The sequence below is a fragment of the Leptonychotes weddellii genome, chromosome 4 (assembly GCF_054177405.1).
Source record: "Leptonychotes weddellii isolate Sample4059 chromosome 4, ASM5417740v2, whole genome shotgun sequence".
NCBI lineage: Eukaryota > Metazoa > Chordata > Mammalia > Carnivora > Phocidae > Leptonychotes > Leptonychotes weddellii.
In genome coordinates this window covers 122,933,316-122,951,290 of record NC_138372.1, presented here as the reverse complement: position 1 = coordinate 122,951,290, position 17,975 = coordinate 122,933,316, and the positions used below count along the sequence as shown (strand labels likewise).

Sequence of the window (17,975 nt, the reverse complement as noted above, 5' to 3'; positions counted from 1 at the left end):
GCTGCGAGGAATGGCTCGCGAAGAGGGGGGCGGTGGTGGAAAACACACAACACAAACAGCTCGCGCGGAGGGACGGCAGCTGTAGGCCAGCACCGCGCGGGCGCAGCGGGCCGGGAGAGGCGCGCGCGGGCCCGGCCGCCGGCCGCATGGAGCGCAGCGCGGCCCGCGGCTCCGAGGCGGCAGCGGCGGCGGCGGCGGCGGCGGCGGCGGCGGAGGAGGCGGCAGCGCGCCGCTCGCTCACACCCACCCCCGCCCGCGGCCGCCGCGCCGCCCCGCCGTAGCCGCCGGCCGCCGGCGTCCCCGCGGGCCGGTCCAGCGAAGGCGGCGCCCGCGCCTCTGCAGCCAGTGGCAGCTGCAAGCCCGGGGAGGCGGCTCCCGCAGCCCCCCGCAGCCCCGCGCCCGGGGCGCCTGCGACCACTGCGGCCGCCCGGGGGAGGAAGAGGAGGAGGAGGTGACAAACTCTCCGGCTCCGCGCCGCGGCTGGCAGCCCGCGGTCAGGCATGCAGGCGCGGCGTCTAGCCAAGCGCTCCAGCCTGGGCAGCCGCCGGGGAGGCGCCGCGTTGCAGGCGCCCGGAGCCGCGCCTGCCAGGGAAGGCACCTTGCCCGGCCTCCCACCCCTCGGCCCGGGCCCGGCCCCGGCCCCGGCCCCGGAGAGCTGGAGGCCGCCGCTGCCGCCGCCGCGCAGCGCCGGGACCGGCCCCCCTCGGGCCGCCGGGGCCGCCGGGGCCGCCGGGGCCGCCGCCGCCTCGTCGCCCGTGCTGCTGCTTCTGGGGGAGGAAGACGAGGACGAGGAAGGCGGGAGCAGGCGGCGGAGGGGGCTCGGGCGGGTGGAGGAGAAGCCCCGAGGGGGCGCGGAGGAGGAGGATGACGACGAGGAAGACGAGGACGAGGAGGTGGTCGTCGAGGTGGTGGACGGCGACGACGACGAGGAGGACAGCGAGGAGCGCTTCATGCCCCTCGGCCCCGGCCGTGCGGTCCCCAAGGGCCCGGCCCGGGGCGCGTTGAAGGTGCGTGCTGGGCACGGCGGCGCGCGCGGGACCCGCCAGCCCGGGGAGAGAGACGGGCCCGGGCCCCCGGGCGAGGCGCGCGGGCTGAGGTCGGGGACTGGCGACCGGTGGAGGCCGGGCCGGGAGGGGTGTGTCAGGCGGCGCCGGCGGCAGAGCGAGGGAACTGATGAGCTCACACCTCGGGCCCCCAGCACCTTTCCGAGGCGGTCGCTCCCCAGTGCCTCAAAGGCCGGGTCGGGTTGCTTGTCTGGTGTGGGTGCAGGGAAAGGACACTTCTCCCTGGCGAGGCAGGGAACTTGGAGATGGGACGAGGTAGGCGCGGGTTTGCGCCCGGTGGGGACGCGCGAGGTAGGAGGGGGTGAGATTTTATTCTTCGCGGAGGAAGCAGGAGTGTCCTCCTTATTTTGAGGGCTAGTCAAGCTTATTGAAACTAGCAAGCAGCTTCTCTTGTCAATCTTTCAATCCCTTCTTCATCCAGGAACAATTGTTGATGAGTTTCCATCACAGATGTTTGTAAAGGAACCGGTAAGCCCAAAGCGAAAACCAAGCCCTTGGTTTCTAAATGCATTTTGCTGGCAGCTTTTGGCACTGCCCGCCCCCCACTCCCCTTTAAACTCGACATTGTTTAGCATTCTGGGTTTTTTCCCCTCCTCAGAATTGCAGATGGGGAGGGGAGAGGAAATCGGGAAAAGTGGGGGTAATTTGGCATTTAAAATGGATGTGAGTTTCTGCTGAGAATTCTAGTGAAGTCTCTTGTGCACTGAAGCACTGAGATCTTTCCGTTTGTGTATCTTCAGGAGATAAGGGGTTTATTATTACACAACTGACTGGCTGGGCTTTCAGGCATGCGATTGGACAAAACAAACCACGTTGAGGTTCATGCACAGTGTATGTTGCTAAGAAGTTTTGAGGGCAGCAAGTGGTAGGCGATGAAGTTAGTGCTTTTTCTCGAGAGTGGTTCTTAAAATCAACTGAGTAACTATTTACTGGAGTTTTCAGAGGATAGTGGTGTATCAGGAAGAAAAAAAATACATAAACAAGTGAGCTTAATAGAGACTATTTATCTTCTGGGGCTTGGGGGAAAAAAAAAGCACTCCTCAAAGCATGAAATTGCAATTCCAAAGAAATGCTACACATCAGCATTTAGAATATCCCCAGAATAGACATAGGCACAAATTTCTTTCCTAGACCACCCTGGAAGTACCAGCTCTAGGAGTGAGAAATTTTTAGCAAGTAGTCATTGGGGATGATAGTTTTTGACAGTTGCTTGTTGGAATCCAGACCGTGAGCACACTCATTTACCATGGTCTGCTAAAAAGCCTGCAAGTCACACGGCATCAGTGACATTGAGTAACGAGAGTAGTGATTCCTTAGTGTTTTAGTCCAGCAATACTGAAAATATGTCTTAATGGCTTGTAGTTTGTAACAGAAAAATTATAATTTATGCTTGATCAAAGTAAACCCAATGTAGGAAAAAAATCACACCTATAGAAACAGAATAACTAGGGTGTGGTCATTCACATTATCAAAAAAGACTGTTATCTCCAAACAGATTTCTGTTAACTTTTTTAAAAAATGGGCTTCATTTTATAACATTTTTGTGGGCCTATAGCTTTTTAGTAATGTATATATTGAATAGTTTGAGGTATAATTCTTTTCATTTTTTACTGTTTAAATGGCATCTTGACACTGTATCTGAAGAGCTTTTCTAATGGAATATAGTGGATCATTTTATTCTAATGCATATAAAATGTCAACAACTTCTGTATATACTTATGCATTTATTTATTCAAATATTTATTGAGCATCTCCTAGGTGCCAGGTGCTATTCTAGAACATAGCAGTGAGCACCTTCCAGATGCTGAAATCTAGTAAGAGGAGTTATAGCAACAATCAAATAAACAAACAAACAAATAAGTGTGGTGCTTGAGATTGTGATGCATGCTATGAGGGAAATAATGGTATCAGAGTCTAGGAGGAAGAAGAGAAAGCTACTACTATGAGGTAGACCTCCCTGAGGAGGGGACATTTGATCTGAGACCTGAGACATGTAGCTTGGGAAGATCTGTCCAGTGGAGGGAATTGCAATTGCAAAAGTTCTGAGGTAGGAAGGAGAAAAAGATGAGTATGACTAGAACTTGGGAGGTATGAGATATGTCAGGGAGGCAGATAGGAGCGAGCAACCTAGGGCTTGGTGGGCTTTTTATTTTTTTATTTTTTAAAGATTTTATTTATTTGGCAGAAAGAGACACAGTGAGGGAAGGAACATAAGCAGTGAGAGAGGGAGAAGCAGGCTTCCCACACAGGGAGCCAGATGCGGGGCTCGATCCCAGGACCCTGGGATCACGACCTAAGCTGAAGGCAGATGCTTAACGACTGAGCCACCCAGGTGCCCCTTGGTGGGCTTTTTAAAGTAGAGTATGAAGTCTTTGGAAAGTCTTAGGCAGTAAAGGCACATAAGGTAGTTTGTGTTTTTTAAAAAAATTCCTGTTGTATGGATTGTAGAGGACAGCAGGGAAAAGCAGGGAGACCAGTTAGGTGGCAGTTGCTACAGTCCAGGTGGGAGGTGAGGGCAGTTTGTACTGGGTTGACAGGAGTGGAGTTAGAGAGTAGACAAATTCAGCATCTATTGTGAAGATTGACCTGCAAGGACTTGCTGATGGATTAGGGGGGAGGGTGAAGGAGTGAGAAGCCCCAATGTAAAGGTTTATTAAATGTGCCATTTGCTGAGATTGGGAAAACTGGGGACACAACAGATTTTTGTGAAAGAAAAATCAAGTGTTCCTTTTGGACATGTTAAATCCGAGATGACAATTAGACATGGAAATGGGAATGTAATTGGGCAGCTGGCTGTAGGTTGTGGAGCTGAGGGGAGAGGTCAGGGCTAGAGAGAAAAACTGGGGAGTCAGCAGCATGTTGATATCATTTAAAGCTGGGGACTAGAAAGGGAGTGCAGTAGGTCAAGAGAGGACAGCCTTGGGCCAGACTTGGGCACAGCACTGTTCAAGTTTGGGTGTAGGAGGAGAAGCCAGCAAAGATGGACGAGAAGCTGTAGCCAGAGAAGTTGAAGGAAACTAGAGAATGTAAAGTCCTGTAAGCCAAGGGAGGAAATCATTCTAAAAGTGGAGAGTGGTGAGCTGTGTTGAATACTACTGGGATATTGAGTAAGATAAGCATAGGGACATATCCACTTAGATGAAATAATGTGGAACTTATTGGTATTCTAGACAAAAGAATGTGAAGGCAGTGATGTGAATGCAGTGGGCAGAGCAGTGAATGGGAGGTGAGGACATAGTGAGACATATGAAAAACTATTTTAACAAGTTTTGTTGGAAAAGAGAGCAGAGAGAAGGGGGAATACCTAGAGGGCATATAGTCTAGATTTTTTTTTTTTTAAAGATAGGATACGGTAGACTTTAGAATAGGTACTACAGCATTATGGGAATTTTTTGCTGTGTTTGGCGGGGGGGGATGCCTTCATTTTCTATTGCTGTATAACAAATTACCACAAACCTTTTGGCTTACAACAGTTCTCACAGTATCTATGGGTTAGGAGTCGAGGTTCCACTTAATTGGACTGCTGCTGAGTCTCACATGGCTGCAATCAAGGTATTAAGTGGGCTGTATTTTCATCAGAAGGCCTAACTGGGGAAGAACGCACTTACAAGTCTGTTGAGGCTGTGAGCAGAATTCTTTCCCTTGCATCTAGGTCTGAGGGTCCCAGCTTCTTGCTGGCTTTTGCCTGGAGGCTGCCCTCAGCTCCTAGATACACTTTCCCCCACCTCTACTTCCCACAGTGCTCTGTTACTTGAGCTTCCTCAACATGGCCTCTTACTTCATTAAGCCAGCAAGGGGAATCTTAGCGCCTGTCTTAGCGAGGTAAAGTCTCATATAATTCCCTGTAATGATAAGAACAATACTCCATCATTTTTGCCATATTCTATTGGTTAGGAGTGGGTCATGAGTTCCACTTAATGGAAGGAGATATACAGGGTATATATATATGCCTTGGAGGCGGGTGAGGAACATTCTTGGGAAAGTCACAGTAGAGGAGACCTGTAACCCAAGTACAGGGGTTGGCCTTTGACAGAAGCAATGAAATTTCTTCCATTGAATTAAAGAGAAGGTGGAGAAAACAGGTCCAGATGTGGGTAGTTGTATATTGGTTGATGGTCAGATGAAGTAGTATTTGTCTTATGGCTTCTATTTTCCCCATGCAGCAGGAGGGGAGGTCATCAGCTGAGAGTGGAGGAGAGTTAAAGTAAGAGTTGAAGGCATGGCACAGTGCTGTGGGAGAGTAGGAGAACAAACATACTGAGAAAGCAAATAGAGTTTCTAGATAGTATCAAGGGCCCATCTGATGTCTATGGTTTTCCATTTATGGTGCAAGCAGCCTGTCTAGGTATGTGATTTTTTCCAAATTCATTCCACTGACTCATGTGTGGAGCAATAATAATAAATAATGTTTATTGAGTGCATACTATGGTCAGTACAAGTCTAAGTGTATAGTGTCATTTCAACTTCATTACATATCCAGGAGTCAGGCATTATTATTATCATCCTCATTTTACAGAAGTGATAAGCAACTTAAAGATACACAGGTATTAGGTGGCAGAGCAGGTGTTTGAGCCCTGGGAATTTGAACTCCAGAACTATCCCCCGATGCCTTACACTTTACTGTCTCTTTGTAGACAAAGCAGAGAGCAGGATTCAGCAGGGATAGGGTTATGCCAGGTGGGTGAGCAAAGGAAAGAAAGAGAAGAACATATTGTTGAGGAAGGTGGCACAGCTGTGACTATAATGATGGGCTATGGGATTTAAGAAAAGTAAGGAAAGGAAAGGGGTGAGGGATGGTGAAAAGGCCATAGGTCAGTGGCTTGGAGAAAACAAAGAGTTAACCAATAAAATCAATAAAAGAATGGGAATAAAATGCAGAGCAGTTTGGATTCCAAAATATCATTAATATGAATACATATTTGCCAAATATTTATGAGCCAAGAACTATACTAAATGCTTTATATAAAGGAGGGTCTCATTAGAAATGATGATTTTGGAATAAGTAGGGCCCCATTCTCCACAATCGAGGACACTGACTCAGAAATGAAATACTACAGCGGACGTAGAGTAGCCACAAGTGGGAGCGTGGTTCACATCCATGGCCTGTGCTTTTAGTCACCAGACTGGAATCTCCCATAATTGATTTGCCCATTTATTTCCAGGAGGACTTGGGATGGCTAAGGAGGTTGAGGACAAGATGCTATGAAGTATCTGAGATATACTGCTCGATTATTATAATGGCACTAATTTAGGCTTTAAATGAGATAACAAGAAAAACTTTGTATTACAGTTTTCAGTTTCTGATCAAAGGAAACTTACATATTTATCTGCAGTGGCAAGATTCCACCTTCTACTCCCCCAAAAAAGTGAATCTCCTGGGCTCCTATGTAAGAAATACTAAGTAGCACAGTAAACAATATCTTTATCCAGGGTTTAATTTAAAAAATACAAGAACACTGTCAAATGGAGGAAGGATTCCCTAGTAAGTTGTTACACAATGAAGCAAAACAGTAGGGGCAGAGATGATAAGGTCCAGGGTTGTGCTCTGTGATGCTGTGTGTTAGTGTAAGGATAGGAAGCATCTGAAGGGATCGATAATTTATTGGCATAATAAATTTAAGAAAACGTTGGACAGGAAAGACTGCTAGTGCTTCTATCTGGGTTACATCTATTGAAAAACTGTGAAGAAAGGCTTTTAAATGAGATAATATATGTCAACGTCCCCACTTTTGGTGCTCAATAAATATTAATTGAATGGAATCTGCTTTCCATGAGCCAGCTCTTCAGGGATGGTTAACACATCTTTAGACTCTATCTTGAATATCAGATGACTTTAAGAATCCTTTGGCAGGTTCTGTGCAGCAAACACTGAATTCCAATTTGCTAACAAGCATGTGTCTTGCAAATGGTCTGTGTTGGCTCGAGTGAAAGGCATGTGCTTAAGATACCAGACAAAGTTGTCATTCACTGAATCGTAGACTGCTGGAGTTGGAAGGGAAACAGAGATTATCTAGTAATCCGATACCCTCATTTGACCACTGAGGACACGGAGACCATGAAAGGTGGAATGCCTTGTCCAGAGAGGGCTGCTTAGCAAGTTCGGTGGGCCAGTATTAGCACCCTGATCTGCCAACCCCAAGTTATGGCCCTCCTTTCTGGGTTGGTTTCTTGTGCCTGGGAATGTTCTGCAGTTCACTCCCTCAGAATTGTGGCTAGAGAAATCACAACTTTCTGAAGTGATCTGTCACTGCTTATCAACTTCTATTTTTAGAATGTTCCTCCTAGAGTAAGTGCCTCAGGTAGAGGTGGCCTCGCTGTGGCTATGGTAGCTTGTGATAAGTTGGGCAGGACCCGCTGGGAATCCTGCCTGGGCCAGTCCTCCATCCCTGTGTAGTTTCCAGCGGACATGTGTACTCAGCCCTCAACTAGGACCTCTCCTCCTCCACCAAAATTTTACTACTGGTTGACTGTGGAAGCGTTAGAAAAAAGAGGAGGAAAATCGAGAAGTCACGCCTTACCCCAAATCTTCTTACCCTTGCCCCTTTGCGGGGAGTCAGAGAGAGCTACTGTGCTTGACTTCCTAAAACACAGAGACCCTATTCATCTGTAAACCTGTCCCAGTCAGATACTGGGTCTTCCACCTCACGAAGGGCTCGGAGAGGAGAAGCATGGGAGCATTTTCCTCCCCAACTTCCGACCTACACGGAACAACTGGTCTTGTCACAGTGACTTGATATCAAGTGTGCTAAAGTAGAAGAAATTTGACCTTTTAGCTGCCCTGTGCAACCTCATCGTAAGGTAAATGCATAGTTTCCATTAGGCTTTCTGAAATATTTGAGAATATTCTGAGGCTATCATAACCAGCCTTCTGGCCCAGCCAAATCTGTATCATTGAAATAAGGATGACTTTCTTTGGTTTGCTTGTTCATGTTCCTGTCCATCCCCTCAGTAGGCATTTATTGTGGGCTATTGTTTATCATGTTCCTAATCCACATGTGGAAAATAACAGTGAATAAGACCTACCTTCAGGGAGCCCACAGTCTAACAAATTCCTGCCAAATTGTCCATAAAGAAATTCTAAGCCCTTTTCCCTCCTTATCCCTAAGACAAAGATTAGATCTACTGAGAGACCTTATTTGGCTCCCACAATTTGGGATGCAATTTTGATATCTACCCTAAAGCAATGGTAGCCAAACAATCTATATGAAAAAGATGTTATGGTTTGGCCAGGAGGTGATTTCTGAGAAGCTAGTCTATGCATGAGTTTAAATCACTGAATTTGGCAAATAACCTTGAATGTTCTCACTTACTGGATGAAGTGGAACAGAATATAACTCTGAGATATGTGTAGTAGAATTAGAGTGATTAAATTTTTACACTTCATTGAAGATACTGTTTTGGAAAATCCAGTGTTACGGTTTATATGTAGGGGTAATAGGCTCAACTCTAGAGTTTTGAAGGCAGGTCTGTAATTTCAGGGTAAAAAGTTTGCAGTAACATCCAAGAGGGGTATGTTCGTCCTGTGGAACACCATGGGCCTTGAGGTACTAAGAAAATAAAAGGATACTACCTGTATGTTGCTCCATGAGGACCGACTTAGAGTGTGTTGTCTTGACGCTTCCCTACAGTTACCAGTGACACACTTGCTTTCCTTATGTTCTTGTCATGATGGAAGGTTAAGTGAAAGTAAAATCTCCCTGATTCAGACTAATTGGGGATGGCTCATCAAAATAAGTGAATGTCAAAAGTGCTCCAACATTTTAAATTAAATCCAATTTTTAAAGAGCCTGTGTGCTTGAAATATATAAAACCTGCAGACAGAATAATTTTAGTCCATTAGTGTGACCTTCATTGTGGGCTCATTAGTGAGATGGGAGAGAACAGGTTTGAGTCAAAGCAGGTGATCCTGCTGGCTACCCCTCATTCCACTGTTACCTCTCTGTAGATGAGGAAGGGATATAACAGGCTCTGGGTTCAAATTCTGCCATCTTCCCTTAATAGTTGCGTGGCTTTATCAGGTGGTTTAATGTCTCTATGCTTCAGTGTTAGCATCTATAAAATTGGGATAATATTGTCTTGTCATTGCCTATTATTATTGAATGTGACCCAGAGACCTCCTGAAATTTGATACGGATGGCAGTTTATTTCGTTTATGCTTTCAGAAAGGAATCTTTTGTAATATTTTGCTTGAGAATCCCAAATCTCACAGTTATTTTGACTATTACAACCTTCTCCTTATTCCATGCTATGGAGATATTTAAGAAAGCTACTTCCTGAAGTGACTTCGTTCATCTGAACTCTGGTGTTTCATCGTATATGTGGTGAGCTTGAATCTTCCTTTTCATCTCAGGAAGCTGTGAGTCATTTATCAACTTGTGCAAAGAGGACAGAGGTGTTCTATCTCTTAGGTTCATCAGTCTATTCGGATCTATGGCTCTTACATTGAAGTAAATCTGGCTACTATCCAAAGGGGCGAGAAGAGCCTTACCATATACATTCAATAGGTGTTGTTAAAAGCTGTGGTAGAAATACAGAGATGTCACCTTCCACCACCACTTCTAACTTGCATATGGCTAAGAATCTCTGAGGTGTGGGTTTGCCCTTCCCATCCTCCTCTGCATTTGTGTCTGGGACCTGTTGTACTTTCGTTTGGTGAAGAAGTCATTCTTTGTTTTTTCAGTAGATGGGGATGTGTAGCCTAAAGTGTACCTTTAAACTCTTGTACCTACTTGCTTCTATTATTGGGGAGATATCCAGAAGGAGGAGAAAAGGACACTGTGGTTAAACAACTTGGGAGAAGTTATGGTTAAAAACAGACACAGATTTTTTTTTTTAAGTTACAAAATATTTTAAACATAGAGGAAATTGGGAGAGTAATACAACACTCATATACCTATAAAGAAGTTATTGATCATAGATACCAAGAGCCATTTTGAGTTTCTGAGAAGGTGAATATAGGTTGTGGCATTTATATATTTATTAGATTACAGAGCCTTTTTTTTCTGGAGCATCTTTTCCTTGGGGTACATTTTAGGAAATACTGGTTTATAATTATTTTTATAAATGAGAAATCCATGGATAAGGGTCTTATACTTGGGATAAATGACTAAAACTGCATTATTAAAGAAATAAATTGTCACCTGTGCAGATAAAGATTAAAATGTTGTTTGGGGTGGGGGGTGCACGTGGGTGGCTCAGTCAGTTAAGTGTCCAACTCTTGATTTCGGCTCAGGTTATGATCTCAGGGTTGTGAGATTGAGCCCGGCATCAGGCTCCGTGCTGAGCTTGGAGCCTGCTTAAGATTCTTTCTCTCCCTCTGCCCCTCCCCCCCCATTCACACACACTCTCTCGAAAAAAAATAAATAAATAAATTTTTTAAAAAGTCGTTTGTGGGTCATACAGTCTTCAAGATATTTCCCCTCATAAAGCTGATAATTTTTTCAGTATTAAATTTCTGAAAAAAAAAGAGAGTAATTCATGTGGTAAATTTTCACTTGTATATCTGTGAATACCATTTTTGTGTGTGAAATTTAAAAACTGGTAGAGAACACTACCTTTCTTGGTAAATCAGGCTCCACTATTGATCTAGTGGAAGAGATGGGAGGTGTGAGGGGTGCTATCATAACAGAATTAAAAAGTGCCGAGGGAACAGAAAACCACAAGATGTTTACACCCAGGAAAATGTATTCAATGATATGTTTTCCACATTCTAAAGGAAAAATGATTTAAAATATCGGAATAGTCTAAATGAAAAGGACATATAAAATCACTAGGACATTACGATTGACACATTTTCTGTCAACAACAGTATGACTGTTGCAGAAAGGGGGTTAAGTATTTGTGAACACTGAATACTTTGTATAAAGACTCTTTATTGGATACTGTTCAATATTTATATCAGTATTACACAACATTTAATGCATTATAATTTATAGAGGGCCCTCATAGTTAACTTCATTTGACCCTCTTTGTAATCTGGAAGGTGGATATTATTATCCCCATTTATAGTTATGGAAAATAAGCCTCAGAAAAGATGGGGCAATTTCTATCTATCTATCATCTGTCTACCTAATCTATCATAATTTTGTATCAAATGACATAGATATTTGTCAAACACTGCAGAAAACAGTGGGGATCAACAGACTTTAAAAATAATTGGAATTGGTACTTAAGCAACAGTGGTAATTTAAAGAGAGAAGACTTTATTTTGGAGTAAATTCTAAAAACAATATGAAATGCAGTTTTCATAAACACTTTCATATAGCTTGTGTATACTTCAGAAGTCAACTACAAGTGCTTAGTAAAGACCAAACCTCACTAATTTCTATTAATTTGGACTAGGACTCAAAGTTTATTTAAATAACAATTTTTTTAAAAAAGTAAGCTGTTGAAGCATTAAGAGAAAAACAGCTTGTTCCATACAAGGGAACCCCCATAAGACTATCAGATTTCTCAGCAAAAACATTATAGGCCAGATGGGAGTAGCATGATATATTCAAAATGCTAAAAGGGAAAAAATTCCAACCAAGAATACTCTACCAAGAAAGGTTGTCATTCAGAATTGAAGAAGAGATAAAGAGCTGTCTAGACAAACAAAAGCCAAAGGAATCCGTCACCACTAAACCAGCCTTACAAGAAATGTTAAAAGGGCTTCTTTAAGCTGAAAAGAAAGGGTACTAATTAGTAACAATAAAATATGTGAAAGTAAAACTCTCACCAGTAAAGGTAAATATAGTGAATTAATCACTTATAAAGCTAATGTGAAAGTTAAAAGACAAAAGTAATAAAAATAACTATACCTATAATAATTAAGGGACACACAAAATAAAAAGATGTAAAATGTGACATCAAAAACATAAAACTTGAGGAAGAGGAGTAAAATGGTAGAGTTTTAGAATGTGTCCAAACGTAACTTGCTCTTATCTTGTTATAAAGTAGACTGTTATATGTGAGTCTCATGGTATAACCACAAAGCAGAAACCTATAGTAGATACACAGAAAGTAAAATGAGAAAGGAACCTAAGCATAACATTACAGAAAATCATTAAACCACGAGGTAAGAAAGCAAGAGAACAATGGAACAGAGAGAAACAGCTAGAAAACAATTAATAAAATGTCAATAATTACATACCTATCAATAATTACTTTAAATGTAAATGGACAAAATTCTCCAATCAGAAGACACAGAGTAGCTAACTGGATTAAAAAACAAGACCCATCTCTATTCTGCCTACAAGAGACTCACTTCAGATGCAAAGACACACACATACTGAAAATGAAGGAATGGAAAAAGATGTTTCATGCAAATGGAAATCAAAAGAAATCTGGGGTCGCTATACTTATATCAGACAAAAAAGACTTTAAAACAAAAATTGTAATAAAAGACAAAGATGGGCATTACATAATGATAAAAGGGTCACTCCAGCAAGAAGATACAGCATTTGTAAATCTTTGTGCACCCATTAGGAGCACCTAATATATAACCTAAATATATAAAACAAATATTAACAGATTTAAAGGTGTCCATCAACAGATGAATGGATAAAGAAGATGTGGTATAGGTGGCTGGGTGGCTCAGTCATTAAGCGTCTGCCTTCAGCTCAGGTTGTGATCCCACAGGGTCCTAGGATCGAGCCCCGCATCGGGCTCCCTGCTCAGCGGGAAGCCTGCTTCTCCCTCTCCCACTCCCCCTGCTTGTGTTCCCTCTCTCGCTGTGTCTCTCTCTGTCAAATAAATAAATAAAATCTTTAAAAAAAGATGTATGTATAAACACACACACACACACACACACACACACACACACAATGGAATATTATGCAGCCATCAAAAAATGAAATCTTGCCATTTGCAACAAAATGGATGGAACTAGAGGGTATTATGCTAAGCGAAATAAGTCAATCAGAGAAAGACAATTATCATATGATCTCACTGATATGAGGAATTTGAGAAACAAGACAGAGGATCATAGGGGAAGGGAGGGAAAAATGAAACAAGACAAAACCAGAGAAGGAGACAAACCATAAGAGACTTAATCTCAGGAAACAAACTGAGGGTTGCTGGAGTGGAGGCAGGTGGGAGGGATGGGGTGGCTGGGTGATGGACATTAAAATTCAAAGGCATCTTTCATGGAAATAGAACAAACTTCCTAAAATTTGTATGGAACCACAATAGATCCCAAATAGCTAAAGGAATCTTGGGAAAGAACAAGCAGGAGGCATCACACTTCTTGATTTCAAGTTATATTACAAAACTGTAGTAATCAAAACAGTGTGGTATTACCATTAAAACAGACACACAGATCAATGGAACAGAATAGAGAGCCCAGAAATAAACCCATGCTTATATCATCAATTAATTTATGACAAAGGAGGCAATAATATACAATGAGGAAAGGGAAGCCTCTTCCATAAATGGTGTTAGGAAAACTGGACAGCTACATGTAAAAGAATGAAACTGGACCACTGTCTTACACCATACACAAGAATTAATTCAAAATCAATTAAATACTTGCATGTAAGACCTGAAACCATAAAACTCCTGAAGAAAACATAAGAGGTCAGCTCCTTGACATTGATCTTGGTGATGTTTTTTTGGATCTATCCCCAAAGCAAGAACAGCAAAAGCAAAAATAAACAAATGGGACTACATCAAATTAAAAAGCTTCTCCACAGTGAAGGAAACCATTAATAAAATGAAAAGGCAGTGTACTGGGGCGCCTGGGTGGCTCGGTCAGTTAAGCGACTGCCTTCGGCTCAGGTCATGATCCTGGAGTCTCCGGATCGAGTCCCGCATTGGGCTCCCTGCTCAGCGGGGAGTCTGCCTCTCCCTCTGACCCTCCCTCTCCATGCTCTCTCTCTCTCATTGTCTCTCTCAAATACATAAATAAAAAACTTAAAAAAAAAAAAATGAAAAGGCAGTGTACTGAATGGGAGAAGATATTGCAAATCATATATCTAATAAGGGATTAATATCTAAAATATGTAAAGAACTCCTACAACTCAACAACAACAACAACAATCCAATTAAAAAATGGGCAGAGGATCTGAATAGATATTTTTCCAAAGGAAATGTTAGCCAACAGGCACAAGAAAAGATGCCCAACATCACTCATCATCAGGGAAATGCAAATCAAAACCACAATGAAATATCACCTCACACCTGTCAGAATGGCTATTATCAAAAAGAGAAGAAATAACAAGTATTGGGAAGAATGTGGAGAAAAGTGAACCTTTGTGTGCTAGTGGGGGGAATGTAAATTGGTACAGGCAGTATGGTAAACAGTATGGAAGTCCCTCAAAAAATTAAAAATAGAACTACCATATGATCCAACAATTGCACTTCTGGATATTTATCCAAAGAAAGTGAAACACTAATTCGATAAGATATATACATCCCCATGTTTATTGCAGAATTATTTACAATAGCCAATATATGGAAACAACCTAAGTGTCCATCGATGGATGAATAGATAAAGATGTGATACATATACACACACATCTATACACAGTGGAGTACTACTCAGCCATATGAAATCTTGCCATTTGTGACGTGGATGAACCTATTATGCTAAGTGAAATAAGTTAGACAGAGAAAGACAAAAACCATATGATTTCACTTATATGTGGAATCTAAAAAGCAAAACAAAACTCATGGATACAGAGAACAGATTGGCGGTTGCCCAAGGAGACAGGTTTGCAAGGTAAGTGAAATGGGTGAAGGGGATGAAGCAATACAGACTTCCAGTTATAAAATAAATAAGTCATGGGGATGTAATGTACAATGTGCGCACTGTAGTCAATACTATTGTAGTTCAAATGTGAAAGTTACTAAGAAAGCAAATCTTAAAAGTTCTCATCACAAGAAAAAAAAAGAAATTTTATAGTTTTGTATGGTGACAGATGGAAAATAGACTTATTGTGGTGATCATTTATCAATGTATACAAATGTCAAATCATTGTGGTACACCTGAAACTAATATAATGTTGTATGTCAATTATACTTCAATGAAAAAAAGTAAAATTGGAAAATGTCTTCAATTAGCAGGTTCACATACTTACAACTCAAAACCAGTTTAACAAAATATTAGAGAAATAGTGTAAATATTAGAATAATGATCTTACTGAGTATGTGAAGAGCATCTGAAAGAAAAATAATCTTGTTTCATCAAGTATTAGTTGCAGTATCTCAGAAAGGGAGAAAAATGGGCACCCGACTCCATGTAAGCACTGACCTAGTGGCATCTTAAAGTAGGAAAGTGGTGGTTGGCAGTGAGAGAGGAGCCACTTGAAGGTTTGAAATGACCCAAGGTGGGGTTTACAGAAAGAGAACAGGGACTGCTATTTGCATATCTGCTTGTTACATGAGTGCTTAGTGGGTGGTTAAGAGGTTCTGAAAATGTGCTTTTAGCCATCTGTTGGGTGACAGCAATTTTTTTTTTTTAGCTCTTTATTCTTATTCTAAAAGAGATTTCTGTTCAAATAGGTTATTCTCTCAACTATATTGATTTTTGTCACTTGAGTTTTTCTTGCAATGTAACATAGAGGTTATTAAGGAAAACTCTTTTTACTTTAAAACTTTTAATAGATATGGTATAGTTTTCATTGCTTGTAAACTATGCCTGTGTTTTTATGTTAAAATTGAGATACCTTAAAGATCTTGTTTAAATTCAGTAATAAGTTGATGGTTTTATTGTTAAAAAAAAATTTTTTTTGCTATTTCATTCAATCTCATGGTTATTTCATTCAACAAATATTCACTCAGCTCCTACTCTTTGCCAGCTTCAAGGGCACAGGCAAGAACAAGACTGGGAAAGAGTTCCTGTTCACACTGTACTTGAGGAGACAGTAAACTTTGTGTATAGTGGTTTGTTACTGAGATATGAATGTATGGAGGAAGAAACATGTATGTTATATATATTATATAATTGATAAATCCCTAGCTATGTTTTAAAAAGAGAGGGAGAACACAGATTACAAATATCAAGAATGGAAGAGAGGATGTCACTACTGATCCTACAGACTTTAAAAGGATATTTAGGACATATTACTTTATGTTAGTAGGAGTTGTTTATGCCAGTGCCTTTGATGGCTTGGATGAAATGGGAAAATTTCTTGAAAAACATAAATTAACAAAACTGACCACAAGAAGTAACAGGATATTTCAATAACCCACCATCTGTTAAATAAATGGAATTTATAATTAAGGATCTTTGCACATGGAAAACTCTAGACCTGCATGGCTTCACCAGTAAAATCTATCAAATACTTAAGGAAGAAATAATACTAATCTCACAAGAACTTTTACTAAAAAAGAAGATGGAATCTTCCAAATACATTTTATGAGGCCAACATAACCCTGATACTAAAAATATACAATGACATTACAAATAAAGAACATTATAGACTTTTATGTACGTAGACACAAAAATATGAAACAAAATATTAGCAAATCAAATCTAGCCCTATAAAAATGGATAATATATTATGATCAAAGCTTTCCCTCCCCAAGAATGTACTTTTGGTGAAATACTTGATAATCAATTTGTATAATTAACTATATTAGTAGACCGAAAGGGAAAAGCCACATGATCATCTAAATAGATGCAGAGAAAACAAAGTTCAACACCCATTTGTGATTTAAAAAAATTCTCAACAAATTAGAAATAGGAGGGAAATTCCTCAAACTGATAAAAGACCACATATAAGAAACCTATAACTAATACCACACTTAATACCAAAATCAGTCCACCAATATCAGGAACAAGGTAAGGATGTGTGCTCTAACCTCTTTAGTCAACATTGTGTTGAGGTTTAGCCAGTGTGATAAGGCAAGAAGATATAAAGAAAGATATAAATGAAAGATACAAACGTTAGAAAAATAGAAAGTAGGGGCTCCTGGGTGGCTTAGTTAAGCGACTGCCTTCCGCTCAGATCATGATCCCAGGGTCCTGGCGTGGAGCCCCACATTGGACTCCCTGCTCAGCAGGGAAGTCTGCTTCTCCCTCCTCCCCTGCTCATGCTCTGTCGCTCACTCTCCCTCTTTCAAATAAATAAATACAATCTTTAAAAAAAAGAAAAAGAAAAAGAAGTAAAACTGTCTTTCTTTGCAGATGATGTGATCATATACAGAGAAAATCCTAAGGGATTGACAAAACTAGAACTAATCAGTGAACTTAGCAAAGTAACAGTATACAAGGCCATTTTATAAAAATCAATTGCCTGGGGGCACCTGTGTGGTACAGGAGGTTGAGCATCCAACTCTTGGTTTTGGCTCAGGTCATAATCTCAAGGTTGTGAGATCGCACCCCACACAGGGCTCCGTAATCAATGCCAAGTCTGCTTGGGACTCTCTCTCTCTCTCGCCCTCTACCCCTCCCCACCACACATTTTCTCTCTGTGTCTCAAAAAAAAAAAAAAAAAAAATCAATTGCATGTACTGTATTTAGAAAATAAAATTTAAAAAATTACAGGACATCAAAGACTAAACATTTGGGGATAAAATTAAATAAAAATGTAAAAAAAGATGTGTGAGATCTATAATATATTGATGAGAGTAATTTAAAAAGACCTAAATAAATGAATCAATATGCATGTTCAATGAGAAGACTTAATATGGTTAAGATGTCAGTTCTCCACAAATTGATTTATAGATTCAACATAGTCCCAAACAACATCTCAGCAGGAATTTTTGCAGAAATTGACAAGCTAATATAAAATGTGTGGAAATGCAAAATAGCTGTAATTGCAAAACAATTTTGAAAAATAAGAACGAAATTGGAGGACTTACTGTACTTGAATTTGGGACTTGCTCTAAAGTGAAAGTAATCTGAACACTGTGCTCCTAGTACTACAGGATAGACAGGTTTATGCAACAGAATAAAGAGCCTCCAAATTGACCCACACAAAAATGGTC

General features: G+C 41.3%; 1 protein-coding gene across 1 annotated transcript in view; it reads left to right on the top strand.

The window, feature by feature from the left end:
- The first annotated feature begins 284 nt into the window (after positions 1–284).
- Positions 285–17,975, top strand: part of ZNF704 (zinc finger protein 704) — a 229,979-nt gene continuing 212,288 nt past the window's right edge. Inside the window, exon 1 of the mRNA XM_081816176.1 lies at positions 285–1,007. Within this exon, the coding sequence (XP_081672302.1) occupies positions 501–1,007 (507 nt within the window). The 5' untranslated portion in view covers positions 285–500. The remainder of the gene's footprint in view (positions 1,008–17,975) is intronic.